The sequence below is a fragment of the Nilaparvata lugens genome, chromosome 7 (assembly GCF_014356525.2).
Source record: "Nilaparvata lugens isolate BPH chromosome 7, ASM1435652v1, whole genome shotgun sequence".
Classification (NCBI taxonomy): Eukaryota; Metazoa; Arthropoda; class Insecta; order Hemiptera; family Delphacidae; genus Nilaparvata; species Nilaparvata lugens.
In genome coordinates this window covers 48132133-48156151 of record NC_052510.1, presented here as the reverse complement: position 1 = coordinate 48156151, position 24019 = coordinate 48132133, and the positions used below count along the sequence as shown (strand labels likewise).

At 34.8% G+C, this 24019-nt stretch overlaps 1 protein-coding gene across 11 annotated transcripts in view; it reads left to right on the top strand.

Annotated features, from left to right (window-relative positions):
- The window catches only part of LOC111045849 (trithorax group protein osa-like), a 157121-nt gene that overhangs the window by 46352 nt on the left and 86750 nt on the right, over positions 1–24019 (top strand). For all 11 annotated transcript variants that reach the window (XM_039432939.1, XM_039432932.1, XM_039432942.1 and 8 more), the window contains exons 3-4: positions 5377–5664; positions 6564–6623. In XM_039432939.1, coding sequence (XP_039288873.1) covers positions 5377–5664; positions 6564–6623 — 348 coding nt within the window. The remainder of the gene's footprint in view (positions 1–5376; positions 5665–6563; positions 6624–24019) is intronic.

Sequence of the window (24019 nt, the reverse complement as noted above, 5' to 3'; positions counted from 1 at the left end):
TAATTCACACGGCAAGTTATTATGTAAATCATACATTAAAATTACATTGACATACATAAATAACATTATAGTACAATATAGTGCAGATGTTGAACCTCGGTGTAAATATAGTCATTACTTACTTGGAATTATCGGTGTGGATGATTCATATCAATCAATTCAATGGTATCTCTCTCACTTCGAAAAAGTCATTCTGTTCTAAAACTTCACTTCAAATTTGATTCTGGTTGTATTAGAGGCGCTCCCTAGACCCCAGAACATTGGGAAATTGTAGAACTATTCTGATCAGTAGGAGTCTGCATATTTGTAGTTGGATTACGATCAATATTCGTAGAGAGTAACTAATACTCGATATTTATTCATTTATAAATAATTTGTGTTCTGTAATTACTTGTACAGTATTAAAACCGCTCCCTAGACCCTTGTACACTGAGAATTTGTACAGCTTTTTTGAACACTAGAAGTCTGCATACTTCTAATACTTTGATTACTTTAGTTACTTACTTTAGTTAGTTTACTTTAGTTACATACTTCTAGTTGAATTACTATCAATACTCATATGAAAGTTGTGGTCGATACTTGTTAATCGGTATACTTTACCCCTTATTCTGTATTAGTTACTTATCCGAGATTTGTGAAGCAAATTGAAAGAACTGCACTCAGGTGTGAGTTGAGTTAAAAGCAAAATAATTATTGAACTGTTTACATTCATAAATTTGAAGTTCCAAGTTCATGATTCAAGCTTATAACTCTTCTCAAATTCCAATTATCATCAATTTAATTTTAGGACTTTGATTTTGCAGAACGATCTTTGTTCTCACAAACAACTACTTTCAAGAGTGCTTAGCTGCATCAAATCTTCATGTTCACGATAAGAGAGCGTTATCTATATTCTCAAGCACTTATAAATAATGTCTCTCCAACACTTGCAATATCGTAATTGGTCTGGCAATCACCAAATGACATGACTGGTTGGGATCTAGATGCAGTAGCTTGGCTTACTTTTGTGGGTCGAACTAATAAGGCGCCAGCGTGTTTACGTAATCGGGGGTTTCTCTCTATTACCCACTCGCCAGCTTCCGTCTCTTTCTCACTGCCTTCTCTCTCATACACAGGCGTTTAATGGTTTTCCATCTTGCTTGCCGTTTGAAGCGCTGGGAGACTGATTGAATGCGACCTTTCTCAACACGTCGGCAGTGAAGAGGTCATTGCTCTCTTCCTCTTTCCCTCCCAACCCCTCACTTCCTCATCGTGCTACCGATGATGATGATGATTATTATTGCACTTGCCTTCCCTTCCGACTCCACCCTTCCCCTCATCTCTTTCACTCACACTACCATCAATATCTTCTATCTCACTAACCTTGCTTTCTTTCTTTATTGTTTACATCGTTTTAAAACTTGGCCAAATCCATTTCTTTCCTCCTCCAATCGGTAAACTTGTATTCCCCCCCCACCTCTTTCTTTAGTACTATTACTACAAGTAGTATTTTGCCAAGGAGTGAGTCACTCACTCCAATTACTAATCGTTTATGTGTGTGTGGGTGTGTGTGAGTGTTCTGTGGTCGTTTATTTTTTAGCTGTGATCTTCCGGCTCACTATCATCATCATCATCGTCATCATCATTGTCATCACGGAATGCCTCAGTGACCCACATAATTTACGGTTCTGCTTCTCCCTGTTTGTTTATCGTTGTCGGTTGTCGCCCTAATCCGCTATTGATTGATCTTGAACAGCTGATACAAATGACTGTCTGTGGAATGTGAGCGAATTGTTCTTCTGTAGGAGTTGGAAAGGGCCTAGTCTCATCTGTCGTAACTTTTCTAAGCCGCTCATCTTTTCAATAAAGAGTTCAGAAAAGTATTCTATGAGATATGAGAGTATGCAATAGTGAGTCATCATTTATGCAGTGGAAAGAATGATTCCTATACCATCTACTCATGGCCCTTTTACGACGAAAACTTGTGGAACGTCAACACTTATAAAAGTGGTTGACAATTTCAAATTCTGTTTTCATTTTTTTTGTGTTCCACTCACAAAAGTGTTCATCACTTTTACACGAAGTCATAAGAATCCAATTTCGAATAAATTTTCCGTCATTACTTTTTTCCAGTTGTCTTTACTTCTTGAACATGACTTTTTACTGGTCTTGAGCATTCTCAATGTTTGGATGCATTTTCATTTTTTGAAATAATTCTCGCTCATTTCGATATTTTCGCTTTTTATTGACCCAGAATCAATAAATTAATATTTTGATAGTTTGGTTTGTTGAATATCACGTTCTTGAGATTGAATATAATTTAATGACCTAAAAATTTCCAATACAGTCATTCAATAAAGCTGGACCTCTTTCCGTAAAACTTCCGTACTTCCCTACTTCACTTCACTGAAATGTGCGAAGATATTTTCCAAGCTCAAGAATTTTGTACACTGTAAGTAGAGGAAGATATTTGTTCAGATCAACATTGAGCCATTTATTATTTTTTGTCCGTACAACAGTAGACCAGTGGTGGAGCTGTAGAACTGTTTTATTACAATAATATTAATATCAACTGTCGGACATAAATTCTACTGTAGGGAAATGCACAATGCTCGATTTGGTGACACAACCAACGGACCACCGATCCGGAAAGCGAGTAATTATTATTTCTGGCTTTGTCCAAACATGTATGTTTAGGCTACATCCACTCCAACCAAAGTACTACGGTATACAGTATACACATAAGCATAACATATATGCAGCTACCACGCACTCACGCTTTGAGTAATGAAGTTGAACTCCTGCGTATTTTGCATTGGTGGATGTGTATGGAATAGCAGGTTTAATTTCATTAAAGTTTACCACAACAACGGAATTTTGTAGAGTGATACGCAGGGTCCTGGTTTAATTGCTGATAATACTGAGCTGGAATATTTTTCCCATAATTAATGATTTGGTTTTTTTTCAGTAATGGAAGATTTGAGGATTTTTAATAGCGTTATGAAAAGTGAAAGTGACATAACCAACGTTTTTATTTGGACAGTATAGTATAAATTGGAAATGGGACAGTTTTGGGAATGTGCCTGTTGTGCCTTTCCTCAAGTTGAGTACTTGTACACAATGTGATGAATGAATGAATAAATGAAGTAGAGGAAAACCTTAGAAATCGAGATTACACAAGTACATAATGCATGAAACATTAATTGGTGTTGTTTTTCCAATCAAAGATTCAACGTAAACGGAACTCAGTTTGATTTGAAAACATGTACAGTATGTGGATAAACAGATCAAATCAATTCTGCATTCTCTCCCAATCATGTATTTTATGTTGTGATAGTGTAAATAAATGAAATAGATAAATAGGGAAAATAAACAAATTCGGCTACCCGACGTATCCTTGTGTTATTATAGAGACGGTAAATAGTTATCATCATTCTATTTCTCCATGATGGAATTGAGTTTGCAACTCCAGTCTTCGATTACTGCACTGGTTGTAGGTTCGATTCCCATTTTGTTTGACATTTCATCATCACTCATCTCATTACTTCATAGTGATTTGATTAATTCATAGAAATTAATTAATTTCACTATTAATTAATTTATAATGATTCGATTAATTCATAGAAAAACGTTTATGATTGATAAAGAGTTTTTTTACATTAAGATCGTTGTTACAGAAAAAATTCTACCTTGAATGACAAATTAATTTGTATTCAATACTTTTTTCAATTGAAACAATAAAATAATATTGAGCTATAAACTTGGGTTGGTGCTTGTAATATTGAGTTTTATGTGTGTACTCAAAATTTGTTCTATCGTGAAGTTATCAATACTCCCAGTTTGAAATTACTCATCTTTATAGGAGGAGCTGGGAAATAGCAATTAACTGCTTCCAATGTTTTTATGGATGTCATAAAGGCTTTTGATTGATTCCCACATTTCGGCCGGGTAGATTTAGTGAGGCGAATGGAGGATGATTCTAATTGGCTTGTTGAGAAGCTGGCTTCCTCTGTATAGTAGGCTGCTGGCTCTGGCTGGTGACTTTTTCGTGGAACGGTTGGGCCATTGCGGTTTTGTCGGTCGTCCGACTCCAACCAACCGGTCGTGGTTTTTCGACAATCGTTGCCAACTCTGCCAAAAAAGCTCTACCGGTACACTCACCTCAAACTGCCAGCGTTGGTTGGGTTGAATGGGAAGCTTTGCAGTAAGAATTGCTGACAGTTGAAAATGAATCGCCCATGTTTTTGGCAGTCGGGAGGTAGCAAGACTGTGGGAATAATGTGACCGCTCAAATAAACTCTGAATTTTTATTCGAATGAGGCTCCTTTGAACGCCACTGTTGTTATTTCAACGTTTTCCATGTTTCTTTGTTGGAGCACCGGTGATGTTTGGTTGTAATCAGTTTTAATCCAGGATTAGTGCAATGTTGAGTACGTTTGATCAGCTGAAAATACTTGATGTAAAAATGTTATGTCTGTCAGAAACTAGCATCTCATTGTCAAGAAACTAGTTATTCATGTAATATTAGAATTATTGAAGAAAATCGCTTCCCAGTGGTTCGGAACCCACCTAGAAATGTAGGCCCACTCATCTTCCATAACCAAGAAAATAATTCAAACTAGATTGATCTTTTGAAGGAGTGGTTATGCAAAACATGCACTGGCTATTATTAGTTTTCTTTTAATATACTGTTCAACTTGATTATGATTAGAATATTGATTCCAATAAACTTTTCAACTTATTTTAATTTTTGTGCTAAATATGCCGTTACGGTAGTCAATATTTTATCCTTACTGATCTCTGTTGTTTTTTGTTACTTATGTCTCCGTTCTTGTATTATTATTTTAATTACTTGTAACAGTTACTATGTTCTGGATGATCGGGTTGAAAAACAATTGCCCTTTCCGTATGGTGAGTTGGGTTGAAACTTGGAAATTACTCATCAATAATTATTGATTAATTAAGGTTTATAATAAGAGAAATAGTAAGCAGGTGATACAAAACAAACATTATTAATTTAGTGGAATAAACTGTCGTATATCGCATTCCAATCACGGATTGGACATTGGAAAAAAGAATAGAGGCTATTACATTAATTTCGTTCCTTAATTTGTTATCAATTATTATTAATGATCATAAATAATCTTTTTATTTATCTTTTTGCTGGTGATGCCTAGATTTTATATTTTATTTTTATTTTGATTCAAGTACGGTTTATGTATAAGTAATTATGTTTATTCAATTATATTTTTAATTATATGTCATATTATAAAGAGTTTGTAATATGTTTTCAATATTCTAATTGGCAATAAATTAAATTGAATTGAATGAAACAAGAATTCAATAATTTATAATTATGATAAAGCAAGTAAGTAAAATACATTTTTGTTTGTACAGATGGTTGGCTCTCCGTACGGCGGCCCACCCCCGAACTCGGGAGGCAGCTCATCCGGGGGCGGTCCCCACCAGTCGCCACAACACCAGTCGGGTCCAGGGGGTCCACCGCCCCCAGGACCCACCAATGGCCCTGGACCACCACCGCCCCCTCCTGGCCACTCGTACGGAGGCGGCGAGCGGTGGCCACCCCCAGCCCCTGCGGCAGGTCCGCCCCCCAGTCCTACTCAGCCGCAGCCGCAACCCTCTCCCCAGCCGCAGCCGCCGCCCCCTTCACCGCAGCAGCATCAGGTAATTTTTTTGAAATTGAAACTTATTAGGACAATAAAATTAATTACTAACTTTATGAATAAAACATAAATTTATACAACATACAAAACTTTTCTGCAAATTAATTTCTGTACTACCAACAAAAGAAAAACCTTTAGTGTTGACAGTCAGTAGCAAGATACCACTCCAATGCAATTAATTGTTCATTTTTAATAACTTATTTCAATAGGACCACTTGAGTGTTGAATTAATAAAGAATATCGCTAGTATCTTTTTGTTATACAGTATTTTTATATAAACACGACTAGTCTTGAACACTTGAGACACTTGGAATGGCATAATTCATTTTCTTCATTCAATTGTTGATTCATTCATTATTTTAGTCCTCATCTTCCGCATAAATGGTTTTCTTCTTTCTAGTCGCCAAAAATAAATCCAGTTATAATTTTTCTAAATATTTTTATTGATTGCCTACTCAATATCGTAGAATTTCTAATTATGTTTTTATATTCATTGTTTAGATATTATTAGTAGTATAGATATTGTGGTTTTTGACGTTCTGAAAATACTTCTCTATGTAGAATTCCACAATCAAAATCAATTCTAACGTGATTGATTCATTTTTAGTGCTCTATACATAATACACAGCTATGCAACAGTGAGTATAGAATCTAACATTCAATAATCACAGTTACATTCATAGTTACATTCTATACTCACTGTTATGCAACCAAACAGTTAATCTTCACAATCTCCTGATTGATTTTTTCATTCAAAATTCTATTTAATCGAATTTAACTCAGCTTATTCTATTCTGAAACATTTATTTCATTAAGCAAATTCACTGACAGCTTGTTTGTACTGGGATCATTTTTATCCTGTTATATTCAATTTATATAATATTTCTTTTCTTTTTACAGTCATTTCCAAGCCGCCCTCAACAAGCTTCAACGCCCAATGCGCACGCACCTGATCCAGGGGTGAGTTGACCAAAATAATTCATTCAAATTTCATTCTTTATTCCTTTCAATCTATATTCAGACTTAATCACTTATTATACGACCATACATTTGTTGTAGTTTCGTTTCTCTTGTTGGTTGTAGGAACTCTATTGCTCCAGTCTCTTACCGTAGATTCCTTTATCATTAATACAGAAAGGAATTTTCTTATTGTAATTAATTATTCTTTTTCTTATGTTTCCTAGACATGAGGAGATAGAATTTTACAACAAAAAATTTCCCCTTGTGCAAAGCGCGTTACCCTGCTAGTCGAATATAAAAGCGGCTTGGATCTATAATTTTGTATTGTTGAAATGATGCGGGTTTTGATTGGTAATATACCTGGTTTTGGAATTTGCCTCAAAGTTTATGCAGTTTGAAGTTACATGAGCTAAATCATACAGTATTGACGATTGGTGAAACACAGAGTTGCAATAATGTTCAAACCACATTAATCTCTATCTAAAGTTTCAGATAGGAGAAGAGAATAGAGAATGTATTTCTCAATAGATGTTTGGCTTCTGTTGGCTTTTGCCTTATTGAAATGATACATTTCCAACTGGAAAGTCTGCCTTTGTATCCTATGCATTCCAGTGCTCCAGCAATTATGCATTTGAAAGGCATCAAAGGCATTAAATTAACTGCAGCGTCTCTATTGGAAAGTGTAAGCTCTATTCAGTAACTACTCGCCACTATTACAATATTATTCAAAGCCGGATTCTTGCATTGTATTTGGCCTACGTATATTTTATTGAATGGCCATTGTATTGAGATGAATGTGAATAGATTTTGTATTTGTTTAGTTTCTGTTTGACATTTAGCAAAGTTGAAGGTATGTTCACCCTAATGTAATTGCATTCCATTCCATTTGAATGGTAATGAAATTCCTGATTTTTGATTGAGCGTGAATTTGTTATTGGATTTATCCCAAATGAAGTTTTATTATTGACGTACAAGAAACATATTAATTTTTTGAAACATTCCTGTTGTTTTCATCAAGTCCTGTTGTAGAACCTCTTCATTTCCTGTTGTAGTAAAATCAAATCTTTTTCAAGACTTTCCTCTCAATTTCGCACCAAATTTTCAATTGATTATAATGCAAATTCACATAATTGAATTACCGATACAGATTGCTGAAATTGTTTTCCTGGTCCAGATTTATATCAATATTGTCTTCAATAATTTGAACTTGAGTGTTGTATATTTCCTATCTTTCCACGGTTTTTGTATCCTCTTCAATATTCAACATACTCTTCATAGCTCCAAGGTGATATCTCGCACCAAATTTAAACTTTTCGTTCGGGTTTTCCATTAACTGAAAAGTGAGTGTATTATTCAACATTTATCATGCTTCTAGAATACCTTCTGTATGCTCTCACCAATATTATAACGTGTTAAGCCCCTCACACACATCTCTGATATTTTTCGATAATTCATGAGCCATCATACAAATTACTGATAGAAAGCTTCCTAGAAAATTCAGTTTTCCACAGATGCAACTTTTTTCATGATAAATATCAACGCTTAGAAATAATCTAATTTGTTCATTTATTACCAAACTTGATAAATAACCAACCTAAAGCCCCACACACACATATCGATTTTTGTTCGTACGATATTTTGCTGTCCCTATAAATTCTATTAGATTGAATGGAACTTGACAAACATAATCTGTTTGAAATCATCTGTTCAATAAGGAAGGCAAAATACCGTACGAACAAAAATCGATGTGTGTGTGGGGCTTTAGGTTGGGTATTTATCAAGTTTGGTAATAAATGAACAAATTAGATTATTTCCAAGAGTTTATATTTATTATGAAAAAGTTGCATCTGTGGAAAACTGAATCTTCTTGGAAGTTTTCTATCAGTAATTTGTATGATGGCTCATGAATTATCGAAAAATATCACTTCTGTTACGTTGTCAGTGATAAGTGCAGAGTATCGTTAGAAATTATTCTTTTTACAATCTCGCTGGCAGTGATTTTCATCAGTGGTTTGTTTGTAATCTGCAGTGGAGCGAAAAGTATCGTGTTGTAATTCCAGTGGATACGGAGAAATTGCTAATTCCCAGAATTCGAGTAGGTGAAAAGTGAAAATTTTTCATTGTAGTTTCGTCGTTTACAATTCATTCATTGTTTGTGGTTAGTGATTGTGTCGGGGAAGGGGTGGTATGCTTGAAGCACTGAAAGCTTGCTTGCTATCGGATATAGGGGGAAGGGAGTTGCTGCTTAATTGGATTTTTCGCTGAAAGTTGGCCGTCAAGCTGGTATTGTGTGATGATAAGGGATGATGGTGCGGCAGGGTAGGGTGGCACTTGCAATATTATCCGTCTCGACTGTTCAATTCAGGTCACAGAACAGTTTGAAAACATTACATCATATCGAGTGACGTCATCCTTTGAGCGTAATGCTTTTCTCACTCGGATTTCCAGCCAGTTTTCCCTCTTTGTTCCAGTGTATAAACAGTTGATAAAATAATGGAGCTTTTGTGTTGGAAATTTAATTCTATTTTCATATTTTACTGATCATGAACCACAGCAAACAAATTGCATGTGGAATTTCAAATTGAAGAGAAATAGTTTCATGGATGAATCAGTCAGATCAGAGACAATTTTTTCAATAATATTTACAACAAATAGAACAGTTTACAGATTTTTGAAAACATACATAATTTGAAAAAAATTAAAACATTCAATTTAATCAAAATATTTTTATATATTAACCTTATCTTGGACTTTTTGACCTATAAATTTGGAAGAAAAATAGCCCAAGGAGTATCTTATTATTTCATCTACCAATGTTACTACATTGTTAGATGTAAATATTATTACAATTATTTACAATCATTGTTAGATTGTAAATATTTTTGTCATATTATTTACAATTTGCATTGTAAATGAATAAATACAGTATAATAAAAATATTCATAACAAATAGTACAGCATATAGACTTTTGATAGTATGCTACTCCATTTCTCAGTAAAGATTTGATTTGATTCGAATGTGAATCAATACGAAATGAGTGAATGCTATTTTTAGTTATAATACTCGATTAATAGGACATTTTTCTGTAGTTCATAAAGATAATGAAGAAAGATTCATCTGTTTATTCACAGACACGATAGGGAATATTTTATCATCTGAAAACCTCTTTCTTCTGGCTTAAGATCCCAACCCGAGAGGATGCACATGGAGTTTAGGGTCTTTTCTTATTCCTTTTAAAAATTTTTAATGAATTATTAAGCCAAACCCTTTTTTAAATGTAATGTATGTTTGTTGAATGTTAATTGTTTGTGAACTCAGTGCTGTCAAAGAGTTCGTAATTGTAAAGATTCCCATAAAATAGCTTTAATTCGAAAGAAACTTATAAAAATCTGGATCACGCGTTAGCCCAGCAGTGACGAAAAGGAGCCTACCCAATTAATTATTGGAAATAATTAATTCAATCCACGAGAACATCTAGAACTTCAGTCAGTGAGTGATAAGTCAAACCAAATGAGCTCATTTTTCTACGTTCAGTGGGGTAATAATTAATAAAAAAGCGCTATTTCAATTAATTTGAATTAAAATTAAGAGTCACCACGTGTTGAACAATATCACATAGTTCATAAGAACATTTATAAATTTATTTATTATATGTAGGAAGCTTACTTCCATGCACAGCCCGAATTCATATAAATCCCTGAGATCTCATGTTTGAATATTAATTTATTAATTATAAATTTGTTTGTTGAACCAAGTATAGTATATCAAACTATAGACCGAACAGGTTTTATTTGCAGAATTTCGTATTGATTGGAAGTCTAATATCAGCATTAAATATAATATATTTATAAATTTGAAACATACTATTGTGAATATTAGCAAACCTGTGATAATTATTCAGATTTTAGAAAACATTTATTTAAGTAAATTATAGTTATATCGAATATTTTATGCACATCTTTTTTATGGGAATATTTTGTGTTTTATGTCAGCATACAAACTTATAGAATTTTTTATTATATCCCAACTCATCTCGTGTTATATAGTTTGAGCTGTTTTGGTACCAACAAATATTTAGCAGCACTTAAAATCATAGAATCAAATAATATTAACCTTATTCAGAGCACTCAATATTTATCATCCTTTGATGATATTCATCTTATCAGCCAGAACAAGTATATTAAGAAATTATATTAATAAGGTTCCAGTTATATCATATAAGGATCCAGAGAGCTTCAAGAACTGGCGTTGTAAGTTCTAAGGAATTTTGAAAGGGTATATGGTGAATACTTGTATTCACGACGAGCGTTTTAAGAATCAACTAGAAACAACTATAGTTGGTCCTGATTATTCTCTAGTGGTACATGGTTACTGATAATCAGTCATCAATATTCTTTTAATTTCCTTACTGGTATTCTTCAAGAACTTCATAGAAGCAGCGGTAAGAATTACCAATTACCGATCACTGAACCTTATGGTGATTATTTGTATTTATAAAATTCATGTTTCTACCACTGAGCTAGAGCTGAGGTTTGAACCCAGTAATTTTGCGAGCCGGAAGGCCTTAATTTTTTGTGAATTTATTCGCAAAAGAGGGAATTTAGAGACTGCTCTTATAAATACCAGAAACATCGTATTATCTGTGAAGGAATTACAATCTACAACTTCTCACAATAGCTTCATAACGTGGGACTCTATCATAAGAGATAACCCCCCCAGGAGCACAACTTCACACAATGGCACCCAACCAGTGGAGCATGATGAAAAGCTTACCTACTCAATCTCACTATCAATGATTAATGAAATTATTGATAAAACTGAAAACTGCAAGAAGCATAATCTGAAGTCGATTCGACAAGATATATCTGATAATCTATTGTAAGTTTCTGGCTAAAATAATTGAGTTGCTCTTCAAATTAAAATTTTTCAAGCTGCATAAATACAGACAAACTGTATCACACGAGTTTGATAACATAATTCTCATAATAGAGAAAATTGGATGGAAATTTCCATAAAAGTTATAGTAAAATTTTGATTTTGATTTTTGAATCTAGACATTGTATGCTGACCAGGGTTATAGGTTATTTGAGGCATCACAATACTGTTGTTAGTAAGGAAGATAAGACCCTAACTAAAATTTTAAGAACTATATTAGTGTAATTTGTAAGCCATACCTGTCTATTGATGTCCGTTTAGTAATATATGTACATGACACTTGAAACTTTTAACACCACACAATTTTATCCAGAATAGGCACTATCACTGAATCATTTTGATATTTCTGAAATTTGGCAACACACTTGGCACTTTATTCGAAGTAATCCATAATAACGTCACCATGAACCAGTCGCCAGCTAACTCACAAATTTCCTACTTCAGCGACCACCCCCAAAATATGTAGCTACGACACCGGCCAATCAACAACCTCAGGACAATGCAGCGGAGACCCCACGAGAGAGAGAGGGAGGCAGCATATGCTCCATCAATTTCGACCCGCAAAACTTGGCCCAATTGTCTTCTACGAAGATCGATAACGTCGTTGACGCGATTAATTCCGATGAGAGTCCGGCTGAGGGAGATGAGGGAGTGAGGGCGTCCAACCCGGTACCGGCGTCTCCGCAGATCGCTCCAAGTGTCGCCGAGGGAACAGAGAGTGCCGCCACCCAATCGCCACTGACATGACCAGTCAACCACCACCCGCCGCCACCAACCTGGAAAAACGCAATATTACCTTAGACTCTTCAGTGGCTGTGTTACAAATCACCTAATGAATGATTCCTCGAGTGAGTTTAAACTCATGATCAACCAAGCCATGGCAGAGTTGATGAAAGAGATAAAAGCAAGCCAGGATAAAGGGGAAGAAAATACCAAAATCATACAAAAAGATGTCAAAGCTGTACAAGGAAGTGTGGAAAAAATGGAAGAGAAAGTTGAGGGAAAATTTCTGAATTCAAGGAAGAAATGAAAAATATGATAGACATTAAAATAGATACGCAATCTACAATCATCAAAAAATTAGAGACCGTATAGATGACGTCACCTGTCAGATAAACGAACGGTTGGATGACGTACCAAAGGAAGTTGAAAAACAGGTGGACGTATTGGGTAAGGAGCTGGGCACCGCTATCATGGGAACGGTCATGGGAAAGGTGTTAGAAAATAAGGGCGAGATAGAGTCGAAAGTGGAGGAAAATAATAAGAAAATAGTAGAAATAGTCAAGGAACAAAGTAACGTGCAGGCATGTATGGCAAATTTAGCGGAGGAGGGGGCAAAATCAAGTGAGAGATACAGCATATTGGAGAAGGCTATAGGCGGACAGCAGTTGAAGCTAACCGGATTGTATGATGAAGTGAATACACATAAGAAAATTATGAATGATAAATGGATCGCAAATGAAGAACGAGTCTCCAGATTAGAAACACGCATGGAAAATATCCCAGTCAGTCAAATGCAGTATACACCGAATGAAGTAGTAAACGGCACTCAGCTTTTTCAAAGTCTTGGAAAATTCGATAATTCCTACCGTCATATGCAACCCAGACCATTCATAGATCAAATAAAAGCTATTCAGGAATTGATACCCACCTCTTGGTTAGTATGGCGCTTCCAACTGTCCAGTCTACTACTTGGCGAGCCGCTGATGTTTTTCCAGGGCCGGATGCGAGATATCAACAGCCTGGAGGACTTCATCTCCCAGTTCCTGCAACAGTATTGGAGTAAATGTAAACAGATGGACGCATTGTCAGAAATTATTTTATGCACTTACGATAGCAGAAATGGACAATCCTACACTGATTTTATAACAGATTTAATGTATAGAAACTATCAGTTAGACGAATCTCTAGCTGATTCATCACTGGTTCACATCTTATCAAAAAAGCTTCCTTACAATGTTCGCATGACACTGGCAGTATCTTCGATTCCAGTTGTGAAGAAATGATAGAACATTTACATTCTATCCAATCAGCTACTTCTGAGCCAATCATATAAATAAACAAGCAAGAAATTTTAATCAGCAAAATAGTAATTTCAAACAAAACAGTAATAATGAACATCATATAGCAAATGCTAGAGCAAATGCGCAAAGAGCGAGTATACTGAAAATAATAACAGAGTTCAATCATTTGATAATAATTATAGAAATAAGTTCCAATACCGAAACAGTAAACAGCATCACAAAGAGGCATATTATGATAACAGAGATCACTGGAATAGAAATAATAAACGGAAAATAACCTTCACAAAACAGGACGAAAATAAACAAAATCATAACCAAACAAATACATCTTATACAATAGCACATACAACAAGGACAACACAAAATCAACATGCAAATGACCCACCACCAGACACACAGGAGCCCATACAAGACAGCCTACCACACAAAACCGCCGCCCGCCATGCACTTGAAACGCCCTGTAAACATCAATCCCTCTTGAGCCTTATATTTCCCACTGAAGAACCATCACCGCAGGAAGAGCAACCCGCCACCGAGGAACACCAGGTTACAGTAGAGGAATTATGTAATATGGAGCCCACATGCGAGGAACTCGTTTTGAACGCCACACCCGCGCATCAAAGGACCACCACCAAGCATCCGCGCACCGAGCCTACACCCGCGCATCAATCGACCACACCGAGGCATACCAAGGATGGGAAGGAAGACACCAGTGAGTACCGGGAGGACAACATGCAGGATCGGAGGAACGCCCACCGCAAGGCCCGGAGGCGGAAAGTCAGGCGGAAGAAAAAGAAGTGCCGCGCGCGACGATACCGGCCGCATGCACGTTTCAAACGCCCGAGGAGGACACCGGACCAAAACCAGGATGGAGGACCGGAGATCGACGGCATGCATCCACAGCACATTCGCTTTAAACCAGAAGATCAGCGATGTGACCGGCAAAATGGACATAATAAATGGAATGAAACTGGAGCTACTGGAAGGACTAATATGGATTCATACAGGGTTAAAAACGGAACTGAAAGGAAAACTACGATTGAAACATGCAGGGATGATAATAATAAAGTGGACTATTTATGGAGGTTGATAAAGGATGGAAAGTGTTTAATAAGATTAAAAGAAATAAGAAATTATAATAAGAGAGTGAAAGTACCTGACTATTACATGTTGAGAAATTATATTGTTAAAGAAATGATAAATGTTCTGATATATTGTATACTATTTGTTATGCTGTGATATGGATAAAGGACTGCGTTATAGGTATGATAGAAAATATTATGTTGTTGTTATTAGAAGAATCTATTATTGATGATGGGAAAGGTAATATTATAAAAATGTTATTGTTGTGAGCCTACTAATTTATAACGAACTGAAACCAAGAATATTAATGAAAGTGAGAGGAAAAATGCATAAGACTACAAGATGATTGGAAAAAGAATGGACTGAAATATATAACCATTAAGGAAGCTAAGAATTGTTTGAAAAGGTATACAAGATACCGAGGTTTTATATTTATGAAGAATAAATCATCATAAGGACAGCCTCATCTATAAATAACACCGGACAGCAGCCGTAACTGAACGTAATACCGTTCAGTTGTATGAAGAAAGCAAACCAAATTTAACTTGGTGGGAAAATATTTCTAATCTCAAGCTGTATTATCGAGACAATAAGCGATAAGAATATAAACAATAATATTTGGATTCAGGATCTACCTGTCAACAAATACGTACCAAACAAACACCAGGCAACACACTTATTTCGCAGACGAGTATCCACTTCGAACAACAACACCTGAAAATAAAGAAATAAAAAATTTAGAAACCATTTTTTAACACCTTTCTTATTAATGAAACAAGAGAATAAATAACTTCTAATGTTAAAAAGCCAACTTACCTTCATGTAGCAGGAAGAAACATCAAGATGGCGACAAGTGACAAGCCGAAGCCAACGTAAACCAGCTGTACACTACGAAAACCAGAATAGTCAATGCCTATTAAATCATCAAAGTTGATACCCCGAATAAGAAGATCAAGTGTCATATAAATGTGAATTGCATGTAGAGATATTATAGAAATATTATATTATTATTATTTATGTATAAGCTATTAAGAAAATCATTAAAATTATCCGCCAAATGATCAAACCGCATAGTTACCACCAAAAGCATTAATCCCAAGTCTCAATGTATTAGAGGAATAAGAAGTTCGTGTTGATAAAACCTACCAAAGATTATCTTTAAAAACATCCATTACATGAAAACAAAGCCCAATTTCTGCAAGAGAATGAAATGAAAATGTACAAGTCACTGTTCTATGTTGAGGGAGAAAATATGTTATACTCTGCAAGTCGGAGAATTATCAGTTTGTTAGGTTGGCAATGATTTTGCACCAACATTCAAATATGCTTCTGGCCTGAGGGCAGAGCGTGGATTAGAAAAAAGATTTATATTATGTATGGAGGAGGAGATAGTCTATATTGTGTATTGTGTGTAGAAGGAGATTGGCCGATGTAAGGCGTATGTATTTGAATTGAATTTATTTATTGTTGTATATGTTGTTGAATTGTTAGGAGGTAAGATTCTCAGTAGAGTTATTAGCAGATTTTGTAACATATATGATTTCTGATCCAAAACCAACTGGATCATAAAATTTATATTATATTCTCGAATTGTCGTTTTAAATCAGAAATCAGAGGGCGTTTTGTGTCACGTGGTAATTTGAAACCACCAAATATTTCTAAATGAGCCAATAAAATGTAATAGAACTATAAAATTGGAAAGAAGGTTAGACCTATCCAAAGAGTAAATCAACTCAAATCAAGTATTATTAGCGATTAGGAGTAATAGCATTATCAACAACGATAAGAAAACATGTATTATTGTGATTTAATAATTATGAAAACCCATTGGTAAGATCAAAAAATTATAAAGCGGCATAATTATTATTGGCGGATTACAAAAATAAAAAATAAAATAAAATGCATGAATATTGAGGTTAGAGTTACTTGTTTACGTTTTGAAAAGAATTAGTCGATCTTGGATAAATCGATAATTATCCGAACCAATACTGAACGAATCAGCTGATTATTCGATCAACCCATATGACCGGTTGAATCATATAAAATTCACTCATAAAGAATATATTATGTATACTAAAGGAAGTCGATGTGTAGAATTACAAACAACTATTATTTCTATACAAATATTTATTACAATCCAAAAAAGCATGATAAATCAAGAGTATAAAAAACTCATATAAAAACAAAATGTATTATCTATTAAAATCATATGTTACGATTTATTTATGAATTCAATTTAAGATAAATACCCCATATATTTGTATAAAAACTTCTTTTATTTAATTTTTTCTATTATAAAGCCGAGGAAGCCCTGATTCCCAAGGCAACCAATTGTATTGAGTCTATTAAATTGAAGGCCAATCAGAGAGTAGCTTATAGAATTATTCTAGGAAGAAGCAAATTTTTCTGAAAACCTCTTCCTTCTGGCTTAAGATCCCAACCCGAGCGGATGCACATGGAGTCTAGGGTCTTCTCTTATTTCCTTTTGAAAATTTTTTAATGAATTATTAAGCCAAACCCTTTTTTAAATGTAATGTATGTTTGTTGAATGTAAATTGTTTGTGAACTCAGTGTTGTCAAAGAGTTCGTAATTGTAAAGATTCCCCATAAAATAGCTTTAATTCGAAAGAAACTTATAAAAATCTGGATCACGCGTTAGCCCAGCAGTGACGAAAAGGAGCCTGCCCAATTAATTATTGGAAATAATTAATTCAATCCACGAGAACATCTAGAACTTCAGTCAGTGAGTGATAAGTCAAACCAAATGAGCTCATTTTTTCTGCGTTCAGTGGGGTATTAATTAACAAAAAAGCGCTATTTCAATTAATTTGAATTAAAATTAAGAGTCACCACGTGTTGAACAATATCAAATAGTTCATAAGAACATTTATAAATTTATTTATTATATGTAGGAAGCTTACTTCCATGCACAGCCCGAACTCATATAAATCCCTGAGATCTCATGTTTGAATATTAATTTATTAATTATAAATTGTTTGTTGAACCAAGTATAGTATATCAAACCTATAGACCGAACAGGTTTTTATTTGCAGAATTCGTATTGATTGGAAGTCTAAATATCAGCATTAAATATAATATATTTATAAATTTGAAACATACTATTGTGAATATTAGCGAAACCTGTGATAATTACTCAGATTCTAGAAAACATTTATTTAAGTAAATTATAGTTATATCGAATATCTTATGCACATCTTTTTTATGGGAATATATTTTGTGTTTTATGTCAGCATACAAACTTATAGAATTTTTTATTATATCCCAACTCATCTCGTGTTATATAGTTTGAGCTGTTTTGGTACCAACAAATATTTAGCAGCACTTAAAATCATAGAATCAAATAATATTAACCTTATTCAGAGCACTCAATATTTATCATCCTTTGATGATATTCATCTTATCAGCCAGAACAAGTATATTAAGAAATTATATTAATAAGGTTCCAGTTATATCATATAAGGATCCAGAGAGCTTCAAGAACTGGCGTTGTAAGTTCTAAGGAATTTTGAAAGGGTATATTGGTGAATACTTGTATTCACGACGAGCGTTTTAAGAATCAACTAGAAACAACTATAGTTGGTCCTGATTATTCTCTAGTGGTACATTGTTACTGATAATCAGTCATCAAATATTCTTTTAATTTCCTTACTGGTATTCTTCAAGAACTTCATAGAAGCAGCGGTAAGAATTACCAATTACCGATCACTGAACCTTATGGTGATTATTTGTATTTATAAAATTCATGTTTCTACCACTGAGCTAGAGCTGAGGTTTGAACCCAGTAATTTTGCGAGCCGGAAGGCCTTAATTTTTTGTGAATTTATTCGCAAAAGAGGGAATTTAGAGACTGCTCTTATAAATACCAGAAACATCGTATTATCTGTGAAGGAATTACAATCTACAACTTCTCATAATAGCTTCATAACGTGGGACTCTATCATAAGAGATAACCCCCCCAGGAGCACAACTTCACAAGCATAAAATAGATGCCTGTCTCATTTCCGAAACTCATTTCACCAAAGAATCCTACTTTAAAATTAGAGGGTACAAAACGTACCATGCCATACATCCCAACAACAGCGCTAGAGGCGGAAGTGCGGTTATTGTAAGAGAAGAGCTAAACCATCACGAGTTCAAGAAGATAGAATTGCAGGAGTTCCAGTCGATTTCAATCAAAGTCAAACTTATCGGTAGACCATCTGGTACGATCACAATTGGAGCCGTCTACTGTCCACCACGATTTAATTGAAGAAGATAGAATATATTGATTTCCTAAGCAACTTCACAGGGAAATTTATCATAGGAGGAGACTTCAATTCAAAGAATACACAATGGGTGTCCCGACTGACCACAACTAAAGGAAAGGAGCTATTACTGGCTGTTAATGAATACCACTGCGATGTTCACTCAACAAGGAAACCAACTTACTGGCCAACAGACAAAACAAAAATTCCAGACCTGATAGATTTTTTCATCACAAAAAATATTTCACCAAACTGTGTTGAAGTTGAAGAAAAATTTGATCTCAACTCTGACCATTCGCCAATAGTTTTGACAATGCACAGTGCAGCTGTTAAAAAAGAAATGCCACCTAGACTCATCAACAGGTACACAGATTTAGAAACTTTTAAAAATATGATAAACTCTAGAATAGACTTGAACACATCTCTGCAAACTATAGATGAACTAGAAACTGAAGTCCAGGAGTTTGTAATCAATATCCAACAATGTGCCTGGGAAAATACACCACTACTTCAAAGCAGGATTTTCAAAGGTAATTGCTATCCTGCAGCGGTAAGAGAGTTGATAGAAAAAAGAAGAAGAACAAGAAGATCATGGCAATCAACAAGAAATCCAAGAATTAAAACAGAACTTAATAGAATTACTAATGAACTGAGAAAGATGATACAGGATGTAAAACAACATGATATCAATAAATACTTAGAAGAGTTAACCAATGAGTCTACTACAAATTTTTCATTATGGAGATCAACCAGGAAACTGAAGAGACCTCTTGAACAAGTTACACCGATAAGGAAGAATCAAGATTGCTGGGCAAGGAGCAATAAAGAGAAAGCCGATTTGTTTGCTGATCATCTGGAAAAGGTTTTCTCACCTCATGAGGAAACAATTATAGATGAGAATCCTCATCATCTTGGAGCAGGAGTTATCACTCCAACATCGCCAAGGGAGGTAGAATATGAGATTAAAAATTTGAGCAGAAAGAAAACGCCAGGTTTCGACTTAATAACTGGAGAGATTCTACAGGAGCTCCCAAGAAAAGCAATTGTGAAGCTATGCCATCTCTTCAACGCTTCATTCCGATTGAAATATGTGCCAAGTTTCTGGAAGGTAGCCGATGTCATCATGATACCAAAACCTGGAAGCCACCACATGATGTAACCTCGTATAGGCCAATTTCACTACTGCCAGTAATATCAAAATTATTTGAGAAACTTCTACTGAAAAGATTAAAGCCTTATCTGGATGATAATGGATTAATACCAACCCATCAATTCGGATTTCGAGATAAACATAGTACAATAGATCAGGTGCACAGAATAACAAATATTATTGAAAATACATTGGAGGAAAAGAAGGTTTGCTCTGCAATTTTCCTTGATGTAGCACAGGCTTTCGACAAAGTATGGCATTCAGGATTGTGCTACAAAATGAACCAGTTCTTACCAACAGAATACAGTCTGATACTGAAATCATATCTTCAAGACCGTTATTTCAGGATAAAACAAGATGATGCTTTTTCATCTCTCAGAGAAATCAGGGCTGGAGTTCCTCAAGGAAGTGTACTGGGTCCCCTCTTGTACCTCCTATACACATCTGATATACCTCAACCCGAAAACGTAACAGTAGCAACATTTGCTGATGACACAGCAGTTTTATCAGTTGGTGAAACTGTTGAAGTTTCTACAGAGAAATTGCAGGTGGCAGTCAACAGAATAAATGTTTGGACAAAACACTGGCTTATAAAATTGAATGAAGCAAAATCAGTTCAAGTCAACTTTACAAACAGAAGAGTTCAATATATCCCCTTAACACTCAATGGGAATATTGTACCCTACTCCAACACTGCAAAGTATCTAGGCATGACGCTGGATGCCAAGCTTAGATGGAAGGAGCATGTGAAAAAGAAAAGAGAACAACTTGGCATAAAATTCCATAAAATGTACTGGCTACTTGGGAGGACATCAAAGTTGTCAAATTATAACAAATTGCTTCTTTACAAGCAGATTCTCAAGCCGGTGTGGACCTACGGAATTCAACTCTGGGGCTGCACCCGACCATCCAATATCGACATCATCCAGCGCTTCCAGAACAAAGTACTCAGAAGTTGTGTAGACGCTCCTTGGTACATCAGGAACTCTGATCTCCACCGCGACCTGGGAGTGGCGACAGTCATCAGTGAAATCCAAAGATTTGCAGAAAAACATGAGAAAAGACTTCATCAGCATGTGAACGTGGAAGCAATCCAGCTGCTCAACGTGCATGGAGTAAGAAGACTGCAACGCAGAAAGCCACACGAATTAGTTTAGTGCTAAAGTGTTCAATTGGAAGTGCAAAGGCAGAATACTGTATCCTTTTATGCTAAAAATAATCTTTATTTAATCCTTGACCAATATAGAAGGCTTAACCAATGGGTTTTACCTTCACAAACAATATTCTTATCAATTTATGTCAAAATAGAATAGCTTATTAGTCTTTAACTAGGTGCTATAAAAATCAAGAAAAAAAAAAAAAAAATTATTACCAAACTTGATAAATACCCAACCTAAAGCTCCACACACACATATCGATTTTTGTTCGTACGATATTTTGCCGTCCCTATAAATTCTATTAGATTGAACGGAACTTGACAAACATAATCTGTTTGAAATCATCTGTTTAATCCAATAGAATTCATAACGACGGCAAAATACCGTACGAACAAAAATCGATGTGTGTGTGGGGCTTTAGGTTGGGTATTTATAAAGCTTGGTAATAAATGAACAAATTAGATTATTTCTAAGAGTTTATATTTATCATGAAAAAGTTGCATTTGTGGAAAACTGAATTTTCTTGGAAGTTTTCTATCAGTAATTTGTATGATGGCTCATGAATTATCGAAAAATATCACTTCTGTTACGTTGTCAGTGATAAGTGCAGAGTATCGTTAGAAATTATTCTTTTTACAATCTGGCTGGCAGTGATTTTCATCAGTGGTTTGTTTGTAATCTGCAGTGGAGCGAAAAGTATCGTGTTGTAATTCCAGTGGATACGGAGAAATTGCTAATTCCTAGAATTCGAGTAGGTGAAAAGTGAAAATTTTTCATTGTAGTTTCGTCGTTTACAATTCATTCATTGTTTGTGGTTAGAGATTGGGTCGGGGAAGGGGTGGTATGCTTGAAGCACTGAAAGCTTGCTTGCTATCGGATATAGGGGAAGGGGGTTGCTGCTTAATTGGATTTTTCGTTGAAAGTTGGCCGTCAAGCTGGTATTGTGTGATGATAAGGGATGAGGGTACGGCAGGGTAGGGTGGCACTTGCAATATTATCCGTCTCGACTGTTCAATTCAGGTCACAGAACCTTTGTACAGTTTGAAAACATTACATCATATCGAGTGACGTCATCCTTTGAGCGTAATGCTTTTCTCACTCGGATTTCCAGCCAGTTTTCCTCTTTGTTCCAGTGTATAAACAGTTGATAAAATAATGGAGCTTTTGTGTTGGAAATTTAATTCTATTTTCATATTACTGATCATGAACCACAGCAAACAAATTGCATGTGGAATTTCCAATTTAAGAGAGAATAGTTTTATGGATGAATCAATCAGATTAGAGACAATTTTTCCAATAATATTTACAACAAATAGAACAGTTTACAGATTTTTGAAAACATACATAAATGAAAAATTTTTTTAAATACATTTAGCCTAATTTAATCAAAATATTTTTATATATTAACCTTATCTTGGACTTTGTGACCTATAAATTTGGAAGAAAAATAGCCCAAGGAGTATCTTATTATTTCATCTACCAATGTTACTACATTGTTAGATGTAAATATTATTCACAATTATTTACAATCATTGTTAGATTGTAAATATTTTTGTCATATTATTTACAATTTGCATTGTAAATGAATAAATACAGTATAATAAAAATATTCATAACAAATAGTACAGCATATAGACTTTTGATAGTATGCTACTCCATTTCTCAGTAAAGATTTGATTTGATTCGAATGTGAATCAAATACGAAATGAGTGAATGCTATTTTAGTTATAATACTCGATTAATAGGACATTTTCTGTAGTTCATATGACTCGAAGATATAATGAAGAAAGAATTCATCTGTTTATTCACAGACACGATAGGGAATATTTTATCATCTGAAAACCCCCTCTGTATGCAAACCTGATCTCGATATTTTACAGGTGAAACATCTATAATATTTTTTGTAAGCTAATTCATAATTTTTACCCCACGAAATAATCTCATAATTTTTTATGATTCTTGGGTCTGGTTTATAAATATGTGAAAGTCCTGTAATCAATACGTAAAAAGCTGCCCACATTTATGTGTTTTTATTACTTGCATGGACTCTGTAAGGGGAGCTTTTCGTGTCTACAGGATCATTATTATGAAATAGGCGCCCGGTTTCAGGTGCAATGGGAAACGAACCGATGACTGACCGGTGTTATAGCAGATTGTAACATTGTTCAGTCAGTCTTGAGGCTTTTCAAACTAATCAAATATTCAATTATTATAGAAATCATCAGTACCCTCTTTATACTTTTTATTTGAACACGACTAGTTTCATGAGTGCTGCTGAAACTAATGTTGTGTTTGAACAAAGAATATATATTAAAGGGGTACTAGTGGTTTTTTTATAATAAAACAGTTCAAGTAGCCGTATTAAAAATCTTTATCACAAATCAATCATATTTTTGCTGCTCAAGGTACCAGTGGTATATGCATCAGATTCGATGGACATGATAAAGGGATCTCTAGGTTATTGGTGATTACTAAATCATTTCCAACTCATTTCTATTGATCATGGAAGATCTATTGCGTGAGTACGATAAATATTCATTCATTTTTCATAGTTGATTTCCCGGTGCAGTGGAATATTTTCATAATTCTATCCCTGACATCGGTTATTATTACAAATAGATATTGTCCTATCTTTGAAATAGTGGTAGTGGATTGGTGGTCCGTGGTCCCCCTGTGCTCCAATACCAGATAACGTACAACATACATATCTGATGAGCATCCGTCAGTCCGCACGCGCGTTCCGTTTCATCTAATTTCAAAACGAAAATTGTTTTCTCGTTA